Consider the following 21744-nt stretch of genomic DNA (forward strand, 5'->3'; position numbering starts at 1 on the left):
TGTTAATTCTTACCGGTGATGCACCCCTACTTTGATCATTTTCAATTCTTACGGTGGTTCTTTCAAGATCTCTCTTCCTTGTTCATCATATCAATTCATTTGTTGTTCCAATCCTACCGGTGGTTCGTTGAAGACCTTCTCAAGTTTACGCTATATCTCTTTTAATCCTTTCTACGAGAATAAGTAGTATGCCAAATCCGTTGATTGTCGTCAATTTAATTGGTGAAGGATAAGCATAACATAATTCTTATTCTTGTTCATCCAAGTGATTAATTCTTTATTCCGGAGGCCCTTAAAATTCTCGGTTTCATTTGTTTCATCTTCTCTTTTTCCCGGAGTTCCAAGCTCTAATTATCACGGAGATCCATCTAAATCATTGCAAGGATTCACCTTGTGTTTTCAATTTCTCTTTCTTTTCATTCCTTTTGTTTACCAGAGTTCTTCATGGAGGTTCTACATGATGGTTCATCAAGGATTTAATTCCCTTCTCAAAGTTTTCATCGAGATTCTTTCCTAAGGAGCTCAAGCTTTCTTCATATGGTAATCCGGAGTGCAATTCTTTCTACCATATTTTGGAGGTGGTATTATGTCATTCTTGATAATTTGAGTTCATGTTCCATGATTCACATGTTGTTAAGAATGAGTTATTTTTAAATCCATCAACCTCGTTGTTGGAGTTATCTTGTGTCATATTTCACCTAAAAGCCTTCCATTGGGAATGTTGCTATTTGTGGTGCTTGCCAATGATCCAAGTTATCTCTTTATCATCTTGGTGGAAGAAGTTTTCATCTCTTCGTTGATCTCAAGCAAGCAATTGTTTCCGTTAGTGGCCGGTTGTCACCTCATAATTTTGAGATGTTTTCCATAAGCCCACTACAAGCTTGTGCTTTTCGTTGTTGATTTTCCAACAACTCGTTCAATTCTTCTTTGCAAGGATGCTTTCCAAACTCATTTGTGGCAGAAGTTGGCATTTTCTTCTCCATTCTGTTATTCCAATGATATATCTTCTATTATTTCTTTCGGAGGCATTGTGACGTTGCTCTTTTCACTCACCATCTCGATTCGTGAGGATCGTGTTCTTTTCTTGCTTATCCATTTAACCGGAGTGTCGTGTTTTCATTCGAGTTCTCTAATCTTATCAAGTTTTCCCTCCTTCCTCAACTGGAGAGCTGTCTGAAATCCTTCTTACCCATTGTGCCATTCTTTCAATAGTTCCGGAGGCAGTGTGTTGTTGATTTCATCAAGTAACATCCCATCTTCTCAAGTTCATGTTCTATTCCTTCCATGTTCAACCGGAGTACTGCCCGAATTCTTCCCCTCTCATCTTGTTTTAACCGGAGTGGTTTCGAATTCTATCTTGTCCATTAAACTCTTGATTCATGTCTTTGCAACCTTCAAGTTCTCGTAATGTTCCTTGTTCCTTTTTTTTTTCTAACGGATTGTTTGCAATCTCGTTCTTCTCAGTTGTGCTCTTTTTTTTAAATTGCTCAACCTCTCAAGGTTCTTTGGTTTCACTCATTGGTCGAAGAAGCAACTTAGTTTTACCTCTTCTCTTCCTCTTCCGTTTCTCTCCGGTGCCATCCTAGATCTCGGGACGAGATCCTCTTGTAGTGGTGGAGTGTTGTAACGCCCCGAGACCGACGCTCCAGAAGACTTCCAGCTACTCCGAGTTTCGTCGTGTGATTTGTTTTATTTGTTGCATTCATCCTTGCATCATGTGCATTGCATCATGTCATCATGCCATCATATCATTAATTTTTAAAACCTCAACTAAATAAATTGTATGGATTTTTCGATCCATTTAAATCGAGGGATATTCACATAGTGATTTCTCTTTAAAACATATTCAAAGTCTCCTACTATTATTAGGGAGCTATAAAAATATTCCATTCTTTTGGAATTAACCAAAACACACTTGAAAAATCCCCACTCCCTTTCTACTTCAAGTTTGGTCCCCAAACTTTGCCAACATTTCTTTTCCCATTTATCGAGGCTCCTCCTAAATTCTCAACATTTTTGGACTCTTCTAAATCCTAGTCCTTGTTCAAACCTTTTAAATTAAATTCAAATGACTTTGAATTTAATTCTTGCAATCTTGCCCACTCCATTTTTCTTGGGTCAAGCTCATTTTTGTGAGTCCGGAAAAATTATCCGCATGCCCAAATTCTTGTCCACTCATTTCTTTTCTCTCCTTTTCTTTCTTTGCTTTTCTGTTTTTAGAAGAGTTTTGAAAAGAGAGGGAGTGGAGAGCCCAGCCGCCTCCTTCTTCGCTGGGCCGGCCTCCTAGGCCCACCAACCCTCCTGAAGCCCAGCCGCACCGATAACCAACCCTAGCTCTGTCCCTTGATCCCTCTCTTCCCCTCGAACCCTTCCTCCAGCGCCGCCATCTCCCTCGCTCATCCCGATCCCCATCTCACTCTCTCCCTCTCGATCCCGCGCGCCTCCCTCTGCAGCACCAGGCCGCGACCGCGCCTCCTCCTCGCCAAATCCTCGTCGCCCGAGTGCTCGAGGAGAGGAGCCCCTCGAGCACCCGCGCCCGCATCCGTCGTCCGCCGCCGCCTGGCCCGTTCGTCCGCCTCCTCGCGCGACCACAGCGCCTCATCGGACCCGGGGAGCACCGCCGTCGCCTGCAGTCGCCGGCGCCCACAGCTCCTCGCCGGACCCGGTCCCGGTCCCCGTGCCCTCCTCCCTCTCCGTGCGGCTCCCTCCCCGCGCCTCTGCTTCGCGCCTCCCGAGCAGTGCCGGGATGCTCTTCCTCCCGCTGCGTCCAGGAGCGCCACCACCAGCTCTCCGCGCCGCGCCGTCCTTCCTCGCTGCCGGCATCCAGCCTCCCCGTGCTCGACCCCAGCCTTCTCTGCTTTGCCTTCTCGCCGGAGATTGCGTCCATGTCGTCTTCTTCACCTCCTGCCCGAGACCCACCTTCGGCCTCGCCATGGTTCGCATGTACCAGCTCCGTCCGACAAGGACGTCGCCCGCTGCCTTTCCTGTCGTTGCCAAGACTAGTGAACACAGGGACACAAGACCGCCTCTATGGTTTCCTGTCGACAAGTACGTTCTTCAAGCCTGGCAAGTACCTGGACGCCCGATGCCTAGAACGCCTACCGTCGACCCCGTGGACGTCAAGTACCTCTACGAACCGTGTACCATTACCGTCGCCATGTACCACTACTTCCACTACCGTCGTCATGTACAACTACTTCCCACGATGACCCGTGAACGACTACCTCCACTACGGCCCGTGAACGACTACTTCCTCTACGAAACGCGTTCCGCCCCGAATGCACGCTTCGAAGGTATAACCCCGAGACGCCGTCCGTGGACCGAATGCATGTGTTGTATGAGATGCACCCTATGTTTGCACCGTGCCCGTTTGCTTCATGCATGTTCCTCCTCGTTCGCCATGCCGATGAACCGTGGGAACCCGGTAACCGGGATCACCCCACCATCTCTAGCATGTTCCGCACATCCGCACACCTCCTTTTGCACCGGTATCTCCATGAGTTACCGGGACCGGAATGTTGCCGTGGCACCATTTTTGTTTCGCCGCCGTGGCACCCTTTTTGTTCCGCCATGGTGACCAAATGCTTCATAACATGCTCATGTCAACATTTTCATAAAATTGCATAAAACTTGTATATGTCATCCGCATCATGATAACAACATTTAAAATGTTTAAACTTGTTGTTGCATTAAATTGCTAAATGCATATGGGGATTTACCGGATTTGTTGTTTTTATATCCGACCCCATTTAAATTGTTTAGATGGTATAGTTTATATTATGCTTCACCTCTTGCCATGTTTAACAACAGTTAATATTGTTGGGTAGCTTAAACGAGAGATAACTAAATAATTGATGTGGTGTTCCGTCAACATGCACCTCGTTGCATATTGAGCTCCACTTAACTTGTAGTATTGTTTGTTGCACTTTGCCATGCTATGCCTCATTAAACCGGACATGCATCATACTTGTTTGCGCATCATGCCATGTTTATGTGATGTTTGTTTACTATGTTGTTTGTTTCTTTCCGGGTTGCTTCTCTCGTTAGCTTCGGTTTTGTTCCGGAGTTGTGAGGATTTGTTCGTCTACGACCGTTTGTATTCTTCTTGGACTCGTTCTTCTTCCTTGCGGGATCTCAGGCAAGATGATCATACCCTCGAAATCACTACTATCTTTGCTATGCTAGTTTGCTCGCTCTTTTGCTATGCCAATGCTATGATGCCTACCATTTGCTTGTCAGCCTCCCAAATTGCCATGTCAAACCTCTAACCCACCATGTCCTAGCAAACCGTTGATTGGCTATGTTACCGCTTTGCTTAGCCCCTCTTATAGCGTTGTTAGTTGCAGGTGAAGATTGAAGTTTGTTCCTTGTTGGAACATGGAGATGTTGTTCCTTGTTGGAACATGTTTACTTGTTGGGATATCACAATATATCTTATTTAATTAATGCATCTATATACTTGGTAAAGGGTGGAAGGCTCGGCCTTATGCCTGGAGTTTTGTTCCACTCTTGCCGCCCTAGTTTCCGTCATATCGGTGTTATGTTCCCGGATTTTGCGTTCCTTACACGGTTGGGCTATAATGGGAACCCCTTGACAGTTCGCCTTAAGTAAAGCTCTTCGAGCAATGCCCAACATTGGTTTTACCATTTGCACTAACAACCTACCACATTCCCTTGGGTTCTGCAGACTCAAGGGTCATCTTTATTCTAACCCCCCCGGGCCAGTGCTCCTCTGAGTGTTGGTCCGAACTAGAGCCCTGTGCAGCGCCCCCTCGGGGAAACTCGAGGTTTGGTTTTAGTTGTACGGATTGCTCATCTGAGTGTGCCCTGAGAAATAGATATGTGCAGCTCCTATCAGGATTTGTCGGCACATTCGGGTGGTGTTGCTGGTTTAGTTTTACCCTGTCGAAATGTCTTGTTGTACCGGGATACCGAGTCTGATCGGAACATCTCGGGTGGAGGTCTATTCCTTCATTGACCGTGAGAGCTTGTGATGGGCTAAGTTGGGACACCCCTGCAGGGTATTATCTTTCGAAAGCCGTGCCCGCGGTTATGGGCAGATGGGAATTTGTTAACGTCCGGTTGTAGAAAACCCGAAGTTGACCTTATTTAAAATACATCAACCGCGTGTGTAACCATGATGGTCTCTTCTCGGCGGAGTCCGGGAAGTGAACACGGTGTTGGAGTTATGCTTGACGTAGGTTGCTATAGGATCACTTCTTGATCATACTTTTATCGACCGTGCTTTGCCCTCTCTTCTCGCTCTCTTTTGCGATTGTAGCCACCATATATGCTAGTCGCTTGCTGCAGCTCCACCTCATTACTCCATCCTTCCTATAAGCTTAAATAGTCTTGATCTCGCGGGTGCGAGATTGCTGAGTCCCCGTGGCTCACAGATACTTCCAAAACCAGTTTGCAGGTGCCTATGTTACCGTGCAGATGACGCAACCAAGCTCAAGGAGGAGCTCGATGAAGATCTTGCCCTTTGTGTTGTTTCGTTCTAGTTGATCAGTAGTGGAGCCCAGTTGGGGTCGATCGGGGACCTTTGTCGCATTTGGGGTTCTTCTTTTATTTTGGTTCCGTAGTCGGACCTTGATTGTATCTGGATGATGTAATGCTTTATTCATGTAATTGTGTGAAGTGGCGATTGTAAGCCAACTATGTATCTCTTTCCCTTATGTGTTACATGGGTTGTGTGAAGATTACCTCACTTGCGACATTGCTTTCAATGCGGTTATGCCTCTAAGTCGTGCTTCGACACGTGGGAGATATAGCCGCATCGAGGGCGTTACAGTGGTGCACCCCTGCAGGGAAGTTAATCTATTCGAATAGCCGTGATCTTCGGTAATAGGACGACTTGGAGTTGTACCTTGACCTTATGACAACTAGAACCGGATACTTAATAAAGCACACCCTTCCAAGTGCCAGATACAACCGGTGATCGCTCTCTAACAGAGCAACGAGGAGAGGATCGCCGGGTAGGATTATGCTATGCTATGCTACTTGGAGGACTTCAGTCTACTCTCTTCTACATGCTACAAGACGGAGGCTGCCAGAAGCGTAGTCTTCGAAAGGACTAGCTATCCCCCCTTATCCCGGCTTTCTGCAGTTCAGTCCACATATAATAGCCTTATTCCACATATAATGCGACGTGTTTATCTTTCGAGGCTGGCCATGACCCAGGAAAGTGTGTCCGGACAAAGGGGATCGAGCGTGTTGGGAAATGTGGTGCACCCCTGCAGGGAAGTTAATCTATTCGAATAGCCGTGATCTTCGGTAACATGATGACTTGGAGTTGTACCTTGACCTTATGACAACTAGAACCAGATACTTAATAAAACACACCCTTCCAAGTGCCAGATACAACCGGTGATCGCTCTCTCACAGGGCGACGAGGAGAGGATCATCGGGTAGAATTATGCTATGCGATGCTACTTGATGAACTTACCATCTATTCTCTTCTTCTGCTGCAAGATGGAGGTTACCAGAAGCGCAGTCTTCGATAGGACTAGCTATCCCCTTCTTATTCCGGCATTCTGCAGTTCAGTCCACATATGCTACCCCTTTTCCATTTGACACCAATGCATGCATATGTAGTGTAGCTCCTTGCTGCGAGTACTTTGGATGAGTACTCACGGTTGCTTTGCTCCCTCTTTTCCCTCTTTCTATACCCGATTGCTGCGACCAGACGATGGAGTCCAGGAGCTAGACGCCACTGTCGATGACGACTGCTACTACTCGGGAGGTGCCTACTACTACGCGCAGGCCGCTGACGACAACCAGGAGTAGTTTAGGAGGATCCCAGGCAGGAGGCCTGCGCCTCTTTCGATTTGTATCCCAGTTTGTGCTAGTCTTCTTAAGGCAAACTTGTTTAACTTATGCCTGTACTCAGATATTGTTGCTTCCGCTGACTCATCCATGATCGAGCTCATGTATTCGAGCCCTCGAGGCCCCTGGCTTGTAATATGATGCTTGTATGACTTATTTTATTTGTAGAGTTGTGTTGTGATATCTTCCCGTGAGTCCCTGATCTTGATCGTACACGTTTGCGTGTATGATTAGTGTACGGTTGAATCGAGGACGTCACAAATACTCCATGGAGTATATTGTTTCCTTGCATCAAAGTAGTTTGAGATGGTCGGACGATATGGTCAGCAACCGTGTTGAGTCTATTAGTAGAATCTTTTGTAAAGATCTTGAAGCTAACCTTGAGAAGGCATACATGTCTACATTGCCGAATTCGCTCAGCCTCCTTAATTTTCGGCAACAAGACATTCTCGCCAAAATTTAGTCTGGATAGATCAAGTTGGACGAGACGAAGACAATTAAACAACTCCATTACGTTAGACTCGATGACATCCCAAAAGTTCTGACAGAATTCTGCGAAAGCCATCAGGGCCTGGAGCTTTGTTATGTTCCAACTGGAATACTGCAGCTCTCATCTCCTCTTCGGAGAAATGTGTCATGCAGATATATATATTTTGATGTGACTTGTGGGATATTGTATGTTCTGGTCTCATCGAGGGTGAAATTCCAAAACCTCGAACGGAGACTTGTAGTATTTGGAGATATAAGGTTTTAGCTCTGACTGACATTTGATCCGCCCCTTATCTTGTTGGAGACTAAAATACACTTCTTGTTCTCTTCCTATGCTGATGATTGGCAATCATTTGGAAGTATTGTGTATTGTTGTCTCCCTCAAAGATGAAGTCTACTTTTGATCTGTGGTACCACTTGATTTTCTCTTCCCGCATTAGGCGTGCAAGTTATTATGTTTGGATTGCAACTTATATTTGGAATGTTGTTGCGTTGGAATATTTATCTTTGGACTTTTCATGAATTGTACTATTTAGGATTCTTGATGCATTGGAATAATATATATGTTTTTTAAAAAGAGCCATGTTTTGAGGGATAGGGTTGGATAACGTCCGCCCGACCAGATGTTTGCGGATATGTCCGTGGGCATTTGGGGCGTCTGTTCGATGAACGCCACTAGATGTGCCGTAAGGACGATGTTGCCCGCACTGCCCATTTGGGTCCTATAAACTGAAAACCGAATCCGAACCGACTAGATTTGACTGACTTGTCAGGTGATCGGCCTTTTTGTTTTTCGGTTCACTTTCTGTTCACACCGGGTTTTTTTTGTTCTGGTTTTCGATGTAAATTCAGGTTTCCTTGGCCAATGACCCGAATAACCCACTTTTTTGTGGGTGAATGAATAGCCCACGTAACCCAAAATAAGATTAAAAAGCCTTCTTATGCCTCAAAACAGGCCCGTCTGGCCAACTCATACAGCAAATCCATGGGCAATTCCTAACCGGCGCATGCACCAGCATATACACATGATAGACTGCAAAAAATGGTGTGTGATCCGTGATTCGAACCAGCGTTGCGGGTCACCACATATAGACGTGTAACCAACTCGACCACCACAAGAGTTGCGATAAGATGCATGTTTTCATCGATTTCTATATTTCTCTTTTCCCCTTTTTTCATTTTTTCTCTATCATTTTCTACTTTCTTTTTCCACATTCGTAATTGTTTTCTTCAAATAGATGAACTTCTTTTCTAAATCCTTGAACTGAATTTTACGAAACTCATGATTTTTTTTCAAATTGATGACCTTTTTCAAAATTTAGGAACTTATTTTCAAATTTGATGAGCCTTTTACAATTTTTTGAACCTTTTCTCAAAATTGATGAACCTTTTTCAAATCAATGAACTTTAAAAAAAATCAATGAACCTTTTCCAAATTAGATGAACTTTTTCAAATTGATGATTTTTTTTCAAATTCGACAAACTTTTTCGATTTTGGTGAACCTTTTTTTTTGCATGCTCATGAACTTTATTGGTAATATGTGAACATGTTTCCAATATTTAGAAAATATAAACACTATAGTGTGATGCGCAATAAATTGCGCGTCTAGTTACTATGCTTTAAAGACTTCACGCTGTCAATGTTCACAAGCATTAAGTTGTTTCAGTGGTTAGCCTTTAGACTAGCCACAATGGGCAGTAACATAAAGTAGTAACATGCCCATGTTCTGGGTAGTAACATATGTGTGATAACATGCAATACTTCATTTATTATGCTATAGACTCATCTTGCATTGATATGTGTGATGTTACTCATACTAGTAGTAACTAGCTACGTTACTACATGCCTCTCTTTCTTCATTTATTGCTTGCCACATCATCTGTTTTATCTAGATATGTGTGATGTTACTACCTATATTACTCTCATTGTAAGACGAGTCACAATGGTGAGTAACTTAGACTAGTAACATCACATTTTACTAGACTATATTAGTACCTCCATAGTGGATAGTAACATATGTGTGTTGTAATGTTATGGTTCATTTATTAGCCTATAAACTCATATTGTGTTGGTATGTGTGATGTTACAGTAACTAGCTAAGTTACCACCATCACCTCTCTCATCATTGAATATGTGCCACATAAGCAAAATTATCTTAAAAAGCGTGATGTTACTAGTGATGTTATGCTAGTCATAGTGGGGAGTAACTTAGACTAGTAACATGCATATGTTACTAGTCTATATTACTATCTTCATAGTGGAGAGTAACATATACTCCCTCTGTTCCTAAATATAGGGTATATAGTTTTTGGCACGGAAATTAAAGAACACACGTAGAGTGAAAATTTCACAAGTTTTGGGTGAGGTTACACCTGACTAATTGACATGAGAAAATAGAGAAGCTTGCCTAATGTAAGTAAATGTAATCAAATCTCTAAAAAAAATATCCAAATGAGTGGTGCAACGCAAGACACCTTATATTTTAGATTTTTTTCCCAAAAATCTATACTCCTTATATCAAAGAACGAAGGGAGTATGTGGTATCATGCAAGACATCATTTATTAAGATGTAGACTCATTTTGTCTTGAGATGCGTTATTTTACGGTAACACATTATGTTACTCCAAACACCTCTCTCCTCATTAAGTACATGCCACATAAGCAAATTTTTTTTGGGATGTACTCCCTCCGTTTCTAAATATTTGTCTTTCTAGATATTTCAACAAGTGACTACATACGGAACAAAATAAGTAAATCTACACTCTAAAATATGTCTACATACATCCGTATGTGGTAGTCCATATGAAATGTCTAGAAAGACAAATACTTAGAAACGGAGAGAGTATTACGTTACTTGCTAAGTTACTTCCACTGTGACCAGCCTTACTCACACTGTGGCGCCAGCCTAAGTAGTCTTACGTATCGAAGCTCGAGGTCGCGAGTACGAATCCCAGTGGCGTGGTATTTTTGGCGGTCTTTTTTTCGCGTTTCGCGTTGCGCCTTGCGCGGTCGTGGGCCGGCCCATCCAGCGGCTGCTGCGGGCGCCCGTTCCCTTGCGCGGCGCTGAAGGCGCGCAATAGGAAGCTCCCAAATCCATGGCCCAACTACTCTAACCCTCGGCTTGTGGCCCAGCCGTCCGTGCTGTGGCCCCCGATCCATGTCTCCGCCTCCGTTCCTCGGCTTCTCGTGCTTTCCGTTTTGCCCAGTTTGCTGCCCAAGAAGCCTGACGCTGAGAGCAGTTCGTCCATAAATAAGTTCTCCAGAAACCCCGAAACCCCGCGACCACCGCCTCGCCGCTTCCCCGACCGAGTGCGCTGACCGACGACGCCTCCGCTACCGCCTCTCACCCCTCGCCGCGCGCGACCGACGCCCACAGCGTTACGATGGTGACAGACGCGGCCGCGATGGCGGTCGTGAAGGCCGCGCGCCCCGTCTTCCGCGGCGCCCACGACGGCGTGGCGTTCGCCGCAAACGCCGCGTTCCTCGCCGCGGGGTACTCGCTCTGCGCCGTCGGCCCTGCCGCGCTCACCGACCCCCTTCCCGCAGGTGCGTTCCGCTTTACGCCCTTAGCCCTAGCCCCTAGGGTTACTTATATGATTTAAGTGTGACCGTACTATCGCCTACTTGTTAGGATTTGACGGACCCCATGTTTAGGGCTCCTGTTGCATCTGTGATGATGACTTTCGGGTTGAGTTCCCGGGTGGATGGATGTAGAACTATAATTCGTTTATATTCAGGTGTTAATGGTGCAAGGTCCTGAACCAGTAGCAGTTTGTGCTGCTTCAGGCGTAATTGGCTGACTTGGGAAATTTGTCCCTGAGTCAATCAAAATGTTAACAGCTTAATTGTTTCTGTAAATTCACTCGGATCCTTTCAGTCCCTTCCCTAGATCTATGGTCTATGGTTTGATCTTCTCTGGTAGTAATATAACACTTTGGAATTCTGAATCAGCTTACCGCTTCTTGTACTGTTGTTTGCGTTTATATGTTCTGATCTAAAGTTAGCAGTTCAATCCATCCAGTTGAGTGAAATTCCTATTTCAGAGTTAGTATTTGCATGTGTGACTGAACCTTGTAAACACAATATTCTTATCTGCTTTAGTGAGAGGGGTCGGCCCCTTTATATTGTAGACAAGACTTGACCTACAAGCCGGTTAATCTATTCAAACTCTAATAAGATCTCTAAACGGACATAACCCTAATTACTGAAAAGTAGATAAAAGTAAACAGCAATATTCGTCTTTTCTAGCAAAGTTGCTTAATCATTAGGACTCTAATTAAGGGAGAAGACTCCATGCTTGATAGGCTGGCCAACTTAACATTATTGACTTACCAAAGAAACATGATTTTATCTGGTAAGCCAATAAGGCACGGTGAAGTTGAGTCGGTATTCAAGGAAAACCGGTGGGAAAAAAAATCAATAAAACCGAGGTGGAATGGGGAGAGAGGTAGGTAGGGTGAGGTGAGGGGAGTTGGACGAAAAGATGACGTAAGACAGAGATAAGTATTTTTTTAAGTAGGAGAGATAAAATTAGGATTGTTTTCTAGTCAAACTTATCTTAATAGGCAGGAATAGACATCTAAATTTGGAAACTTAGCTTTAAGCTAAATAGTTGTTGCCAGTCGTGGGGAGCTGGAATATTCCAGTCATTAAAGGAATGCAACACGTGGCTTCTTATTCCTGCTTGTATTGTGGAACTAATTTACCAGTCATTCTGGCTGGAATATACCAAGTGTAAGTTCCAGTGGGAGATTAAAGTCTGTAATTGGTTCACTCATGGGAATTTAGTTAGATTTTGTTGTGAGGTGAAAGAGGAAAGTGACTCCTGTGCAGACTGCAGAGTTCTGACTTGTATTGTAATTGCCAGCCTTTCATTATATAACTAATGTTTTTATTTTGCTTAATTCTAGTTGACGAGGAGGTGGGAATTGATGGGTGGAACACTATGGACAATTGCTATGCCTTTCTGTACTCCAAGGAGGAGGGGGGCAAGAAGAAGCGCATTTTAGTGAAATGTCTAGTGATTGATGACTTCCTTGCTATTGATGCGCTGGATCTTGAGGCACAACACAAGGAACCCTGCAATGTCCAGATAAAGTATGTTCCAGTCTTACTTGTTATTATTATTTAGACATTCTTAGGTTCCATGTGATTTGCTTATTGTTATAACATTACTAGAACACAATGGACACTAGCAGCATTAGACTATGCCAGAGCAATGTAATAACTTACTGGAACACATGTTACTTGCTTCATGAAATATGATTCGTGATCTAAGACATGTATGTTATGTGCTAATCTTCACTCCAATTAATATTTCAGTTGGTAGTGATGATTTGTTCACCTTCCCACTATTTGGTTACTAAGTGGGGCTAAATTGTAAATTTGCTTTGCTACTATACGTATTTCAGTTTGTGGTGATGGCCCATTTACTCTGTCACCATCCTTTCCACCTGGACTAACTAAAATATTTGGTAAAATAATAACATGAATTGTAAGCCATGCCATTTTAACTCAACGCCTGTTTCCATGTTCTTTTTTTACGCGTGTGGAGATTTTTTTATATGTAAGATTACTCCGATGGTTTTTTGTGCTTTGTTGTATGCACATGAACAGTGGTAGTCAGTACGAAACACATTCTTTTGTTAAGTAGCTTCACTTGTATTAACTAGCATTATAGAAATGATGTTGCTATAAACTGAACAGTATAAATGATGTAACAAGTAAGGACGAGTTGGACTTGCAGGGTCCGTTTATGATTTCTGCTAACATGTTAGTGTGCTATAAATACCTTAGTGTAGAAATGTATTTTGTTCAATTGAGTATGATTTTCTGCACAAGCTATGGATATGTATCCACGGTTTGATACAAGGTGCAGTAAGTAATATTGCATCCATTTCTAATTTCTTTGTTAAGCAAGACCCAGTACAGCCAACAGGACAATTCTTTCGTGTTTTAGTTTATCATTATGTAAAATATTTTGGGTGGCTGCTCTGTTGGCTGGCCTTCTGTTGAATAGTTCTGCTCAAATGTGGATCTTCCAGTTTATAGTCGTGAGTTTTTGACTCTGGTTCCTCGTATATAGTGTGAAGGATTTCTTCTCTGAAGAACAGCCGAAGAATTATAAGGATATGTACAAGAATTTTCCGGGCTTCATTAACACCCTTAACTCAAGCTTATTAGTTGAATTGGATGGTAAGGCTGCTGCTGCTGCTGCTGCCCAGAAGCCTGATGTTGAGAGCAGTTCATCAATAAACAGGTAGTTCTGTTTATCTTCTTGCGAACAGAAAATCTAGTATATCGCCCTCTGTAAATACTTCCATGTTGCATTTTTTTGCTTTGTACGAATGAAACAATATCATTGTTTCGGAAATTTGGGCTTTTTTGGTTATGTTCTGATGGTTTTCCTCCTTTGCCTAGAATTTTACTTTCAAAGCTTTTCTGTTGTAGCTGACTCCATTTGCTAGTAATTCTCTAACATGTGGCACTTCTCCTTCCAGTTCTGAAAATGTTCTGCGGGATACAAGGACTACTGAACCTGCTGGGTATGAGAACCATCATAGGATATCTTGGTCCAGTATCCAGCTACAACAGAAAAGCTTTGAAATACTTTTTTTGTGTATGTAGGGTTCTAGGGAATTAGATGAGAACCTGCTGGGTATCCAGCTACAACAGAAAACCCAATTTCTAGAACCCTACATTTCCTCTTCTTCTTTTGTGTGTCACTCCTTTATTACTTTTTTTGTACTCTGTCGTTATTTTTATTGTGTCCTGTCCAATATAATTAGAATCTAAATGTATTTGGGTTTCTAGAAATAGTAGGATATCATGACAGAAAAGAGAAGACACAGTGCGCTAAGGCTTAGCCACTAGTTAGTCTTTTCTAGTTTTTTGCTGCCTTCTTTCAAGCCTACACCGCCTCAATCACAAGCTGAATGTCTTGGTCCATACCTTCGGTCTTGATATCATCTGGCCTTGTTCAATTTTGATGAGCATGCACGTCCTTGCACATATTCTATTGCCATCTAATTTTAGTACAACTTCATAATTTTAGTACTACAGCCTATTGATATGGTTAATCTATACTGTCTTGATTAATGCAAATTCTCTTGATGTATGTTGGAAGTAAACAAAAGAATATCCGTGGAGTCATTACTGATGTTACTTTGGATATAACATATGTTACTGATAGCATTTGTGGCATATATAATATATAATGTATCTTTACACTCATTTATGAATCACGTTGATAAAGTACAAGAATGAATATATATATATATATATATATATATATATACACACACATATATATTCTCCCAAAAATTTGATTAAGATGACAGTGAACTCATGTCCATATGTACCCCCTTGTGAGTTTATAGATTCCGACATTCTCGAATTTCTCAAAAACATTATGGACTACAAAATTTTAGTTTAGGCATATATACAAAATCTCAATAGAAATTATGATCATATTTGTTCTTTATACATAAAAAAAATATAAGAGAATTTTGCTTCGTTTCACCCCCCAAGGAAAGTTTACGGATTTCGATGCAGATTAGAAGGGGGGGAGTACCGAAGCAAAACTCATAACGTCTTTTTGTTGTATAACTTATACTCCTGTCATTTTGCTACATCATGCATATGATTTTTTTTGAAACATGTGCCTGAATTACCATTTTATAGTACTATGAATTTCCTGAGAATTTTTCTGAATTTACAAGTGCACAAACTAGTGAAGGAGTTCATGTGAACTTATGTTTGGTTTTACCAAAATTTGCACTCCCTAGCGCTCTTGTAGGATAAATAGGCTATTAGTGAATCGGTTATAGGATATTGATAACGGGGCTAATATTTCCTTTTATGTATTGTGGTACAGCCTGATATATCCTCCAGTAGCTCCGTTTGGTCATGATGACACCTTCCGTGCTCCTGGTGCAGGCTTCTACCCTCACAGGCCTGTCTCCTACCATCATGTACGTGTAAAAACATCGACAGATCAGTACTTCCACACATAATTAACCATGTGTCTTATTGTTCGCAGTGGTGGGCCGGGTGGTAGTATGCACGTTGGTAATATGTTGTCAACTGAATACCTATTGAATCTCTTTACATTTGTACCTCTGTACTGTCTCTAACTTACAACCTATTTGATTACTACAGGCCCAAATGATCCACGCTTCTTTCCTTCAAATCCTTTTCCCGCTCCTTTTGGTGGTCCTGGGTATGTTCAGTTCTCCTATTTAATTGAAGTATTTGTTTTGTCATCTCTGCTGCTGTCGTAAACGGAATCAATATTTCATAACAGGAGTGTTCCACCTGGCGGCCGTTACGATCCAATCGGCCCGCCAGATGTTCCAGGATTTGAACCATCTCGCTTTGTGAGGTAAGTTGGTTATTCTTAACATGTTTGATAGACCCACTTTATGCTTGGCAACTGGCAAGGCTCAAGATGGCCTATTATTGTACTTTATTTATAACGCTTTAGAAAGGTCTTCTATCTCAAGGAAGAAACAAACCATTCTTATAGTTCATTTTTTGTCGTGCTAACTTGCATCCAGTGCAACATTCAGTATAATACATATGTCAATACGTCATGGAAGTCATAGTAGTATAATTGAAGGTGCCATGATTATTTCTACTTGATGAACAGCTGATGCCAACCTCCTCATTTGCTGTTCACGCAGGCGTCCGAGGCATCCAGGTGGAAGCACTCACCCAGACCTCGAGTTCTTCCAGCAAGGCCCAGACTTCTGAGACTCGGCTTCATGCCCACCTGCACCTGCACCCTGCGCTGAATGACTTTGCTTTGTTGCTGTGCGCTCATGAACTTTGTTTCAGTAGACCCTGCTTGAGTAGTTGGGAACATGAATGTAAAACTTTTGTATTCACCTTCTAGACAGTGCTTTGTGACGGTTGACTGTACAATTGTATATAGACCTGTCTTCGTATCCCTCTGTGCTTCTTACCTATGTACTCCCTCCGTCCTGAAAAACACGTCGCAGGTGTAGTTCATTGCCAGTTTTATAAAAAAAGCCCTCGTAGTTTCAAAACAATCACAAACAAGCCCTTCCACCCCGTCTTCTTCCTCCGCCGTCGCCCGTGCGTCTGCAGGGGGCGGCGGCGCCGCCAAGCTGCGCGATTTGCAGCCCACCAGGAAGTGTTCCGCCTCCGTCGCCACGTACCTTCAACGCAGCTGCCGTCGCCAAGTACTTACTCCGCCACCGCCGCGATCCCATCCCGCAGCGATTACCTGCGAGCGTCGCTGGAATTTCAACCACGATCCGGTGGAGCAGGAGCTCCCTCTCATCGTCCTCGAGCTCCCGCGAGTCCTCCTCGTGCTCCTGCAGTCCACCTTGAGCTGCCTCCCGTGCGCCACCGCGACCCACCTACGGGCATCGTCGGAGCCGGCCTCCACGATCCGGTGGACAGGAGCTCGCGCGCGTCCTCCGTGGTCTCCCACGTGTCGCCGTGGTGCTCCTTCTCTGCCTGCGTGCCCGCCGGTGGTGCTAGCCCGTGCTGCTGCATCTTGTTTCTCCTCTGTTTCTCCCCTGCCACCGGTGGAGCTAACCCGTGCTGCTGCTGCTCCTCTTCCCGTGTTGATGCTACTGCTCTGCCTGTGCTTCTGTTGCTGATCCGTGCCGTGTTGCTGTTGTTGCTGTTGACTCCCGCCGTGACTGCTGCTGCTGGTGCTATTTGCACTCTGAAGAAGGTACTCCATCAGAGTACTGCTACCTGACAATTTGTGAAATTGATTTACTGTTAACTAAAAGCTTTCAATTAATAGCAAGGCCTCGAGTAAATTTAAGCAATTGCCTTGTTTGCAAATACTCCAATGATGATCAAATGAAGTGTTTGTTTCCTTTGTGCATGGTTCTTTCCAAAATGTGGGAAAAACTAACGGAAAAAAGCATGATCAAACATTTACCATGGTTCTTTCCAAAATGATGATAAATTGAAGTGTTTGTTTCCTTTGGGAGTAATTGTTTCAGACATATTAAAACGTTAAGACTGCTGACTGTTGCTCCTTCCCAAATTGTGGGAAAAACTAACTGAAAAAGGAGAATATGGACAAGTTTCTGAAAACACTTCTCTGGATGAGCATACCTATAGTTAGGAAACAAACACTTCAATTCTAGCATAAACTTCAGATCTCACTGCTTCAGAAATGATTTCAGAGCCACAATGTACTCCATGCCAAAGTATTTCCTGCGGAGAAAAAACAAAAATAAACAAACATAAATTACTTAATGAAAGCTTGGGTATAAAGTGGAGTACATATAAATTCAGTTATTTGAATCATTCAAATTCAAATGCATGCATGTTGGTTACACAAATGCATGCTGTATGCCTTGTCTAATCCTTGTATATAAACTCCTTGTTGGAATTTATTTGGATTAATTTGAATTAATCAGAATAATCTGAAAATTTTGGTCACTGCAGGGCCACTACACTACTATACATGGCCACTACACCGCTCCATGTCAGTACTGTTCAGAAACAAACTTGGCTGAAAATTCAGTCATTCTAAAATTTGCTTCAGTCAGTTTACTCCTAAAATTCAGTAAACAACTACTCTGCATACATGCTGGAGATCAACATCAACAGCTACTCTGCATATTTTCCAAGATGTTTCAAAGATATGCACACTACTGTACTTGGCGGAGTATGTCTAACATTTGCAGCTACACTCATTTATAAGAAGAATGCATTTTTTTCTTCTTTTTCAGTTTATTTCCATTATATACCCAGTCACCTAGGCAATACCAAAATGATAGGCAACAGCTAATTTGGTTAGTTGAATTTGTTTCTGATAAGAATAAACCTAAAGGACAGGAAACTTCACTGGAACTAAAACTAAATTTGTGATGCACACAACAAACAGAACTTTTTTGCATCTAAGAAAACCTCATGGATTGTCCTAAATACTCCGTGTCAATAATTGGTTTTATTTAGTTAAGAGGTCCATTTCATGCTATCAAGGACACTTCCAGTTTTTCTTAGTTTCATCAAAGGTTCATCAATACAGATGCTAAAATCTAGCATATCTCATGGAATGGATCAGCTTAAAGCCTAAAATAAGAAGTCTAGATAGGAACACTTAAAGACCATCTCCAGAATAGTCACACAATAATTTGCAAGAAATAATACTTTCTATACTTTACTAAATAAAATGACTTACTCCAAAGATAGGTTATTGCTACTGTCAAAATTTGTTTCAAACAGTTTTCTGTCAACTTGTGAGCAGGAAAATGGCTTCAGAAAATTCAGTTAACTGAGACTACAGTGAATATTCAGTTTTCTATCAATTTAAATGGATCCATCCAATATCTGTAGTCCAAGTTTAAATGGGCTGCAGTCATGTCCAAGTTTAACTGAATATGTGCGTGCACGTCTACACTGTTCTGCTCTGCATTCATCGAACGACATTACCGATGTTGACTTGACGCCTAACCAAAACGATTTTGCCATCTCCCATCTGTATCCAGCTCCACAGATAGATGGAGATAGCCCCTCCTTGATATCGACCCATGTTGGGAATGACCTCTCACGTTCTATTCTTCAACAAATATCACCGGCCGGCAATAACCAGCTTACACACATTGCAGAAGATAGATTTTCCTTTTTTACTGTTATTATTAAAGATCACCTATGCTCTCTCTCTCTCAGTTCATCTATTATCTAAAACTGCATGCACTAACAAGACAGACATCTAGTATCTGAAACTCCAAAGAAACAAGAAATCTTTGAGGATTGATGGAGTCAAGCAAAACAGCAAGTACAAAAGCCTTTGCAAAATACACTATCCTTACAAACATAATTCCCTTCCTGACAAGAAGCATTTAAAAATTGTAGAAAGAGACGTGTTAACTTACCCTAAGCAAAAGTATAACCATACTCTAAACTCAAGCACTGTCAAAATTAGAGAAGACATGGCTGTTCCAAAACCACGCCCACCAAGAAAAACTGTATCTGCTTCCTGCCCAGAAGCAGTTTGTAGAGTACTGTCAAAATTCAGAATGGTGACTGATTTTTTCAGTAAAGTTCATATGGGAAGGTAATAAATCAGTTTTGATTCTATTGACAGAGTACATTGAACTCTGTCAACACAATTAGACATGAATAAGAACTCTGTCTAGACATCCAGTTTTGTCATAAATAAGAACTCTGCCTAGACATGAATAAGAACTCTGTCTAGCATGGCCATTGACATGTTGATGGCACTTTCTTTGACAACTGAATTTTGACGGTAGTAAAAATGAAAAATTCAGACTTTACCCAATGCAGACTTGCAGAGCACTTGTGCACGAGTCCGATGAGCATGAGGAGGAGCCGTCGTCGTCGATGGGCTAGACCTGCAGAGCCACAATATAATCCATGATTCAGTACTGCGCAACAATGAGCAAATCTTATTGAACTTTGAGACAGTACTAATCTCAGAGTCAGAGTTCATGGATGAATTTTGAGACAGTACAAATCTTACTAAAATGTTGGATTTGGGTCGCCTATGTGTACAACTCCGTCAGTAAAAATCATCAGGACAAAGAAGGAAGGAAGATAACAGAATAGAGCATGCCACGGGAGGGGAGGGGAGGGAGGAGGGCGGACCGGAAGAGGGAAGAGCGGCTGGTGCTGCCGGACTTGTGGACGAGCCCGTTGGAGCGGGAGCTGCTGGGCGACAAGGACAAGCTCCTCCTCGGCCACAATCCGGTCCCCAAGAAGAGGGGGGAGGGAGCGTGCTGCGGCGTAGCTCCGACCGGCGGCTTTGGGTTGGGCGGGAACGGCTGCTCCAGGGAGGGAGTCGCGGCTGAGTGAGAGGGGATGGTCCGGGAAGGCAGGAGGCGTCGCGGAGAGCAGATCGACAACGGGAAGGGACAGCTCCTGCTGGCCAAGCTCGGGGAAGGCCGGCCGCCGCCGTCGGAGAGCAGATCGAGAAAAAAAATCGAGCCTTCTCCTTCCCGTGGTTCACCATGGGGAACGAGCAAGGGAACAAGGAGAGGGAAGCAACGCGGTGGAGGTGTGGGGCGAGGCAGCTCCGGCGACGCGCAGGGGAGCCGAGCAGGGGAGCTCCAGCGCGGGGGGAGCCGAGAGGGAGGGCTCCGACGCACAGGGGAGACGAGTGAGGCTGCGAGGGAGACGACCAGGGACCGCGGGTTGTGTCGGGAATTCGCAGAGGGGGTTTTTGTAAAAATGTCACTGCGACATGTTTTTCGGGACGGAGGGAGTATTGTTTTTTCTTTTCACCTAAACTATTGGTGGAGTCCCAACATCTGCAATGTTTTTATCTACGGGCGCTCCAAGCGATCCTCCAAATCTTCTGGTCATGTATATATATTCAACTTGTAAGCATTTTATTACTATGCTGCCTCTACAATAGTTTGCAAAAACGTCTTAAATTATGGGATGGAGGGAGTATTTCATAACCGTTTATGCTCTATTTTACGGGGACTGTTACATGTCGACATTTTTTTTAAAGATACGCCGCCTTGTGAGCCGTCAGGCATGACACAATCTAGTGGCCAAATGCTTTTACTTTGCAACAAATATCTTGTTATAGAAATATTTACAATAGAGGTCGTGTTATAGAATACTCCTTCTGTAAACTAATATAAGAATGTTTAGATTATTATAGAGTAGTAATCTAAACGCTTTTATATTAGTTTACGAAGGGAGTATATTTTTGCAATATAGGTTGTGTTGTGAGATTTTTTTGCAACATAGGTTGTGTTGCAATAAAAGAAATTCTAGCTTCATTTCTTTTGCGGAAAAATTTGCAGTTGAAATGATGTGCAGAAACATCGCCGCCATTGCGTGTGCTATGCAGCAACGCCATCGCTCCCGCTGTTGCAGAGTCATGCCTCGCTTGAAAGTGACTAGTGGTTGGGGCGCCATCTGGTGGCGCCGCATGAGAGGGAGCTGAGCGGTGCCAGGTGGGCTGCGCCCCTTTCACTTTCTTCTCTGTATTTTTTTCTCAAATCAATGGACTTAATTTTGAATCTGGACTTTACAACACCCGGATTTATTAAATGTAGGCCTAAAATTTTGATTCTGTAATTGAGTTTAAGAACTACAAATCACAAAGCCAAACTGTCAGAGGGCTCAAATCTTCTCAATCTTTACCCACACTTGCTAGCACGTAAACATGAAGGCCACACTGATGGACTTGCCGGTGACAACGGCATCGACGACTGCCACCTTTGCTTGCTCTCCACCACGTCCTCCATTTCATAAGCGTATAACCCTCCAAGTCCAATCCCACCCCTCCTTCCCCTAGTTCGTGGCGTGATGTTGTCAAATTGAGATTGTTTCATTTGGTCCCTTAACCTATCTGTCAGTTTCTCTTCTTTTGCCTGGACATAGTAGATCATTGACCTGTGAGTGCAATCATAAATGGCCACAACTATCCACAAACAGCAATAGATACCCCC

General features: G+C 43.1%; 2 protein-coding genes and 1 long non-coding RNA gene across 5 annotated transcripts in view; 1 reads left to right on the plus strand and 2 right to left on the minus strand.

Annotated features, from left to right (window-relative positions):
- The first annotated feature begins 10534 nt into the window (after positions 1–10534).
- Positions 10535–16268, plus strand: LOC119354224 (probable proteasome inhibitor). Of its 2 annotated transcripts, XM_037620938.1 has the most exons (9): positions 10536–10864; positions 12229–12415; positions 13404–13577; positions 13819–13863; positions 15195–15272; positions 15360–15388; positions 15479–15539; positions 15624–15701; positions 16003–16268. In XM_037620938.1, the coding sequence occupies exons 1-9, from the start codon at positions 10702–10704 to the stop codon at positions 16070–16072; spliced, it is 885 nt and encodes a 294-aa protein (XP_037476835.1). In that variant the 5' UTR covers positions 10536–10701; the 3' UTR covers positions 16073–16268. The 2 variants fall into 2 exon arrangements, with proteins under 2 accessions (XP_037476836.1, XP_037476835.1); XM_037620939.1 differs by lacking the exon at positions 13819–13863 and having other exon boundaries at positions 10535–10864.
- A 706-nt stretch (positions 16269–16974) lies between these two features.
- LOC119357788 (vegetative cell wall protein gp1-like) lies at positions 16975–21124 on the minus strand. Its single transcript, XM_037624620.1, has 6 exons — positions 21114–21124; positions 19925–20512; positions 19595–19671; positions 19192–19291; positions 17423–17524; positions 16975–17050 (listed from the first exon to the last, which is right to left on the minus strand). Exons 1-5 carry the CDS (start codon positions 21122–21124, stop codon positions 17470–17472), a joined length of 831 nt encoding a protein of 276 aa, XP_037480517.1. The 3' UTR covers positions 16975–17050; positions 17423–17469.
- Positions 21125–21316: 192 nt separating this feature from the next.
- The window catches only part of LOC119354225, a 4183-nt gene continuing 3755 nt past the window's right edge, over positions 21317–21744 (minus strand). For both annotated transcript variants that reach the window (XR_005170730.1, XR_005170729.1), the window contains one exon: positions 21317–21666. This is a non-coding gene — a long non-coding RNA (uncharacterized LOC119354225). The remainder of the gene's footprint in view (positions 21667–21744) is intronic.

The sequence above is a fragment of the Triticum dicoccoides genome, chromosome 2A (genome assembly GCF_002162155.2).
Source record: "Triticum dicoccoides isolate Atlit2015 ecotype Zavitan chromosome 2A, WEW_v2.0, whole genome shotgun sequence".
In the NCBI taxonomy this organism is placed as follows: Eukaryota; Viridiplantae; Streptophyta; class Magnoliopsida; order Poales; family Poaceae; genus Triticum; species Triticum dicoccoides.

Coding starts and splice junctions, on each gene's coding strand:
- LOC119354224 (XM_037620938.1), top strand. CDS start 10,702: ATGGTGACAGACGCGGCCGCGATGGCGGTCGTGAAGGCCGCGCGCCCC. Junction 13,578..13,818: donor AGCAGTTCATCAATAAACAG/GTAGTTCTGTTT, acceptor TTCTCCTTCCAG/TTCTGAAAATGTTCTGCGGG. Junction 13,864..15,194: donor AGGACTACTGAACCTGCTGG/GTATGAGAACCA, acceptor ATTGTGGTACAG/CCTGATATATCCTCCAGTAG.
- LOC119357788 (XM_037624620.1), bottom strand. Junction 19,292..19,594: donor GCTCTGCAAGTCTGCATTGG/GTAAAGTCTGAA, acceptor CTGGGCAGGAAG/CAGATACAGTTTTTCTTGGT. Junction 17,525..19,191: donor TGGTTATACTTTTGCTTAGG/GTAAGTTAACAC, acceptor TTTTCTCCGCAG/GAAATACTTTGGCATGGAGT.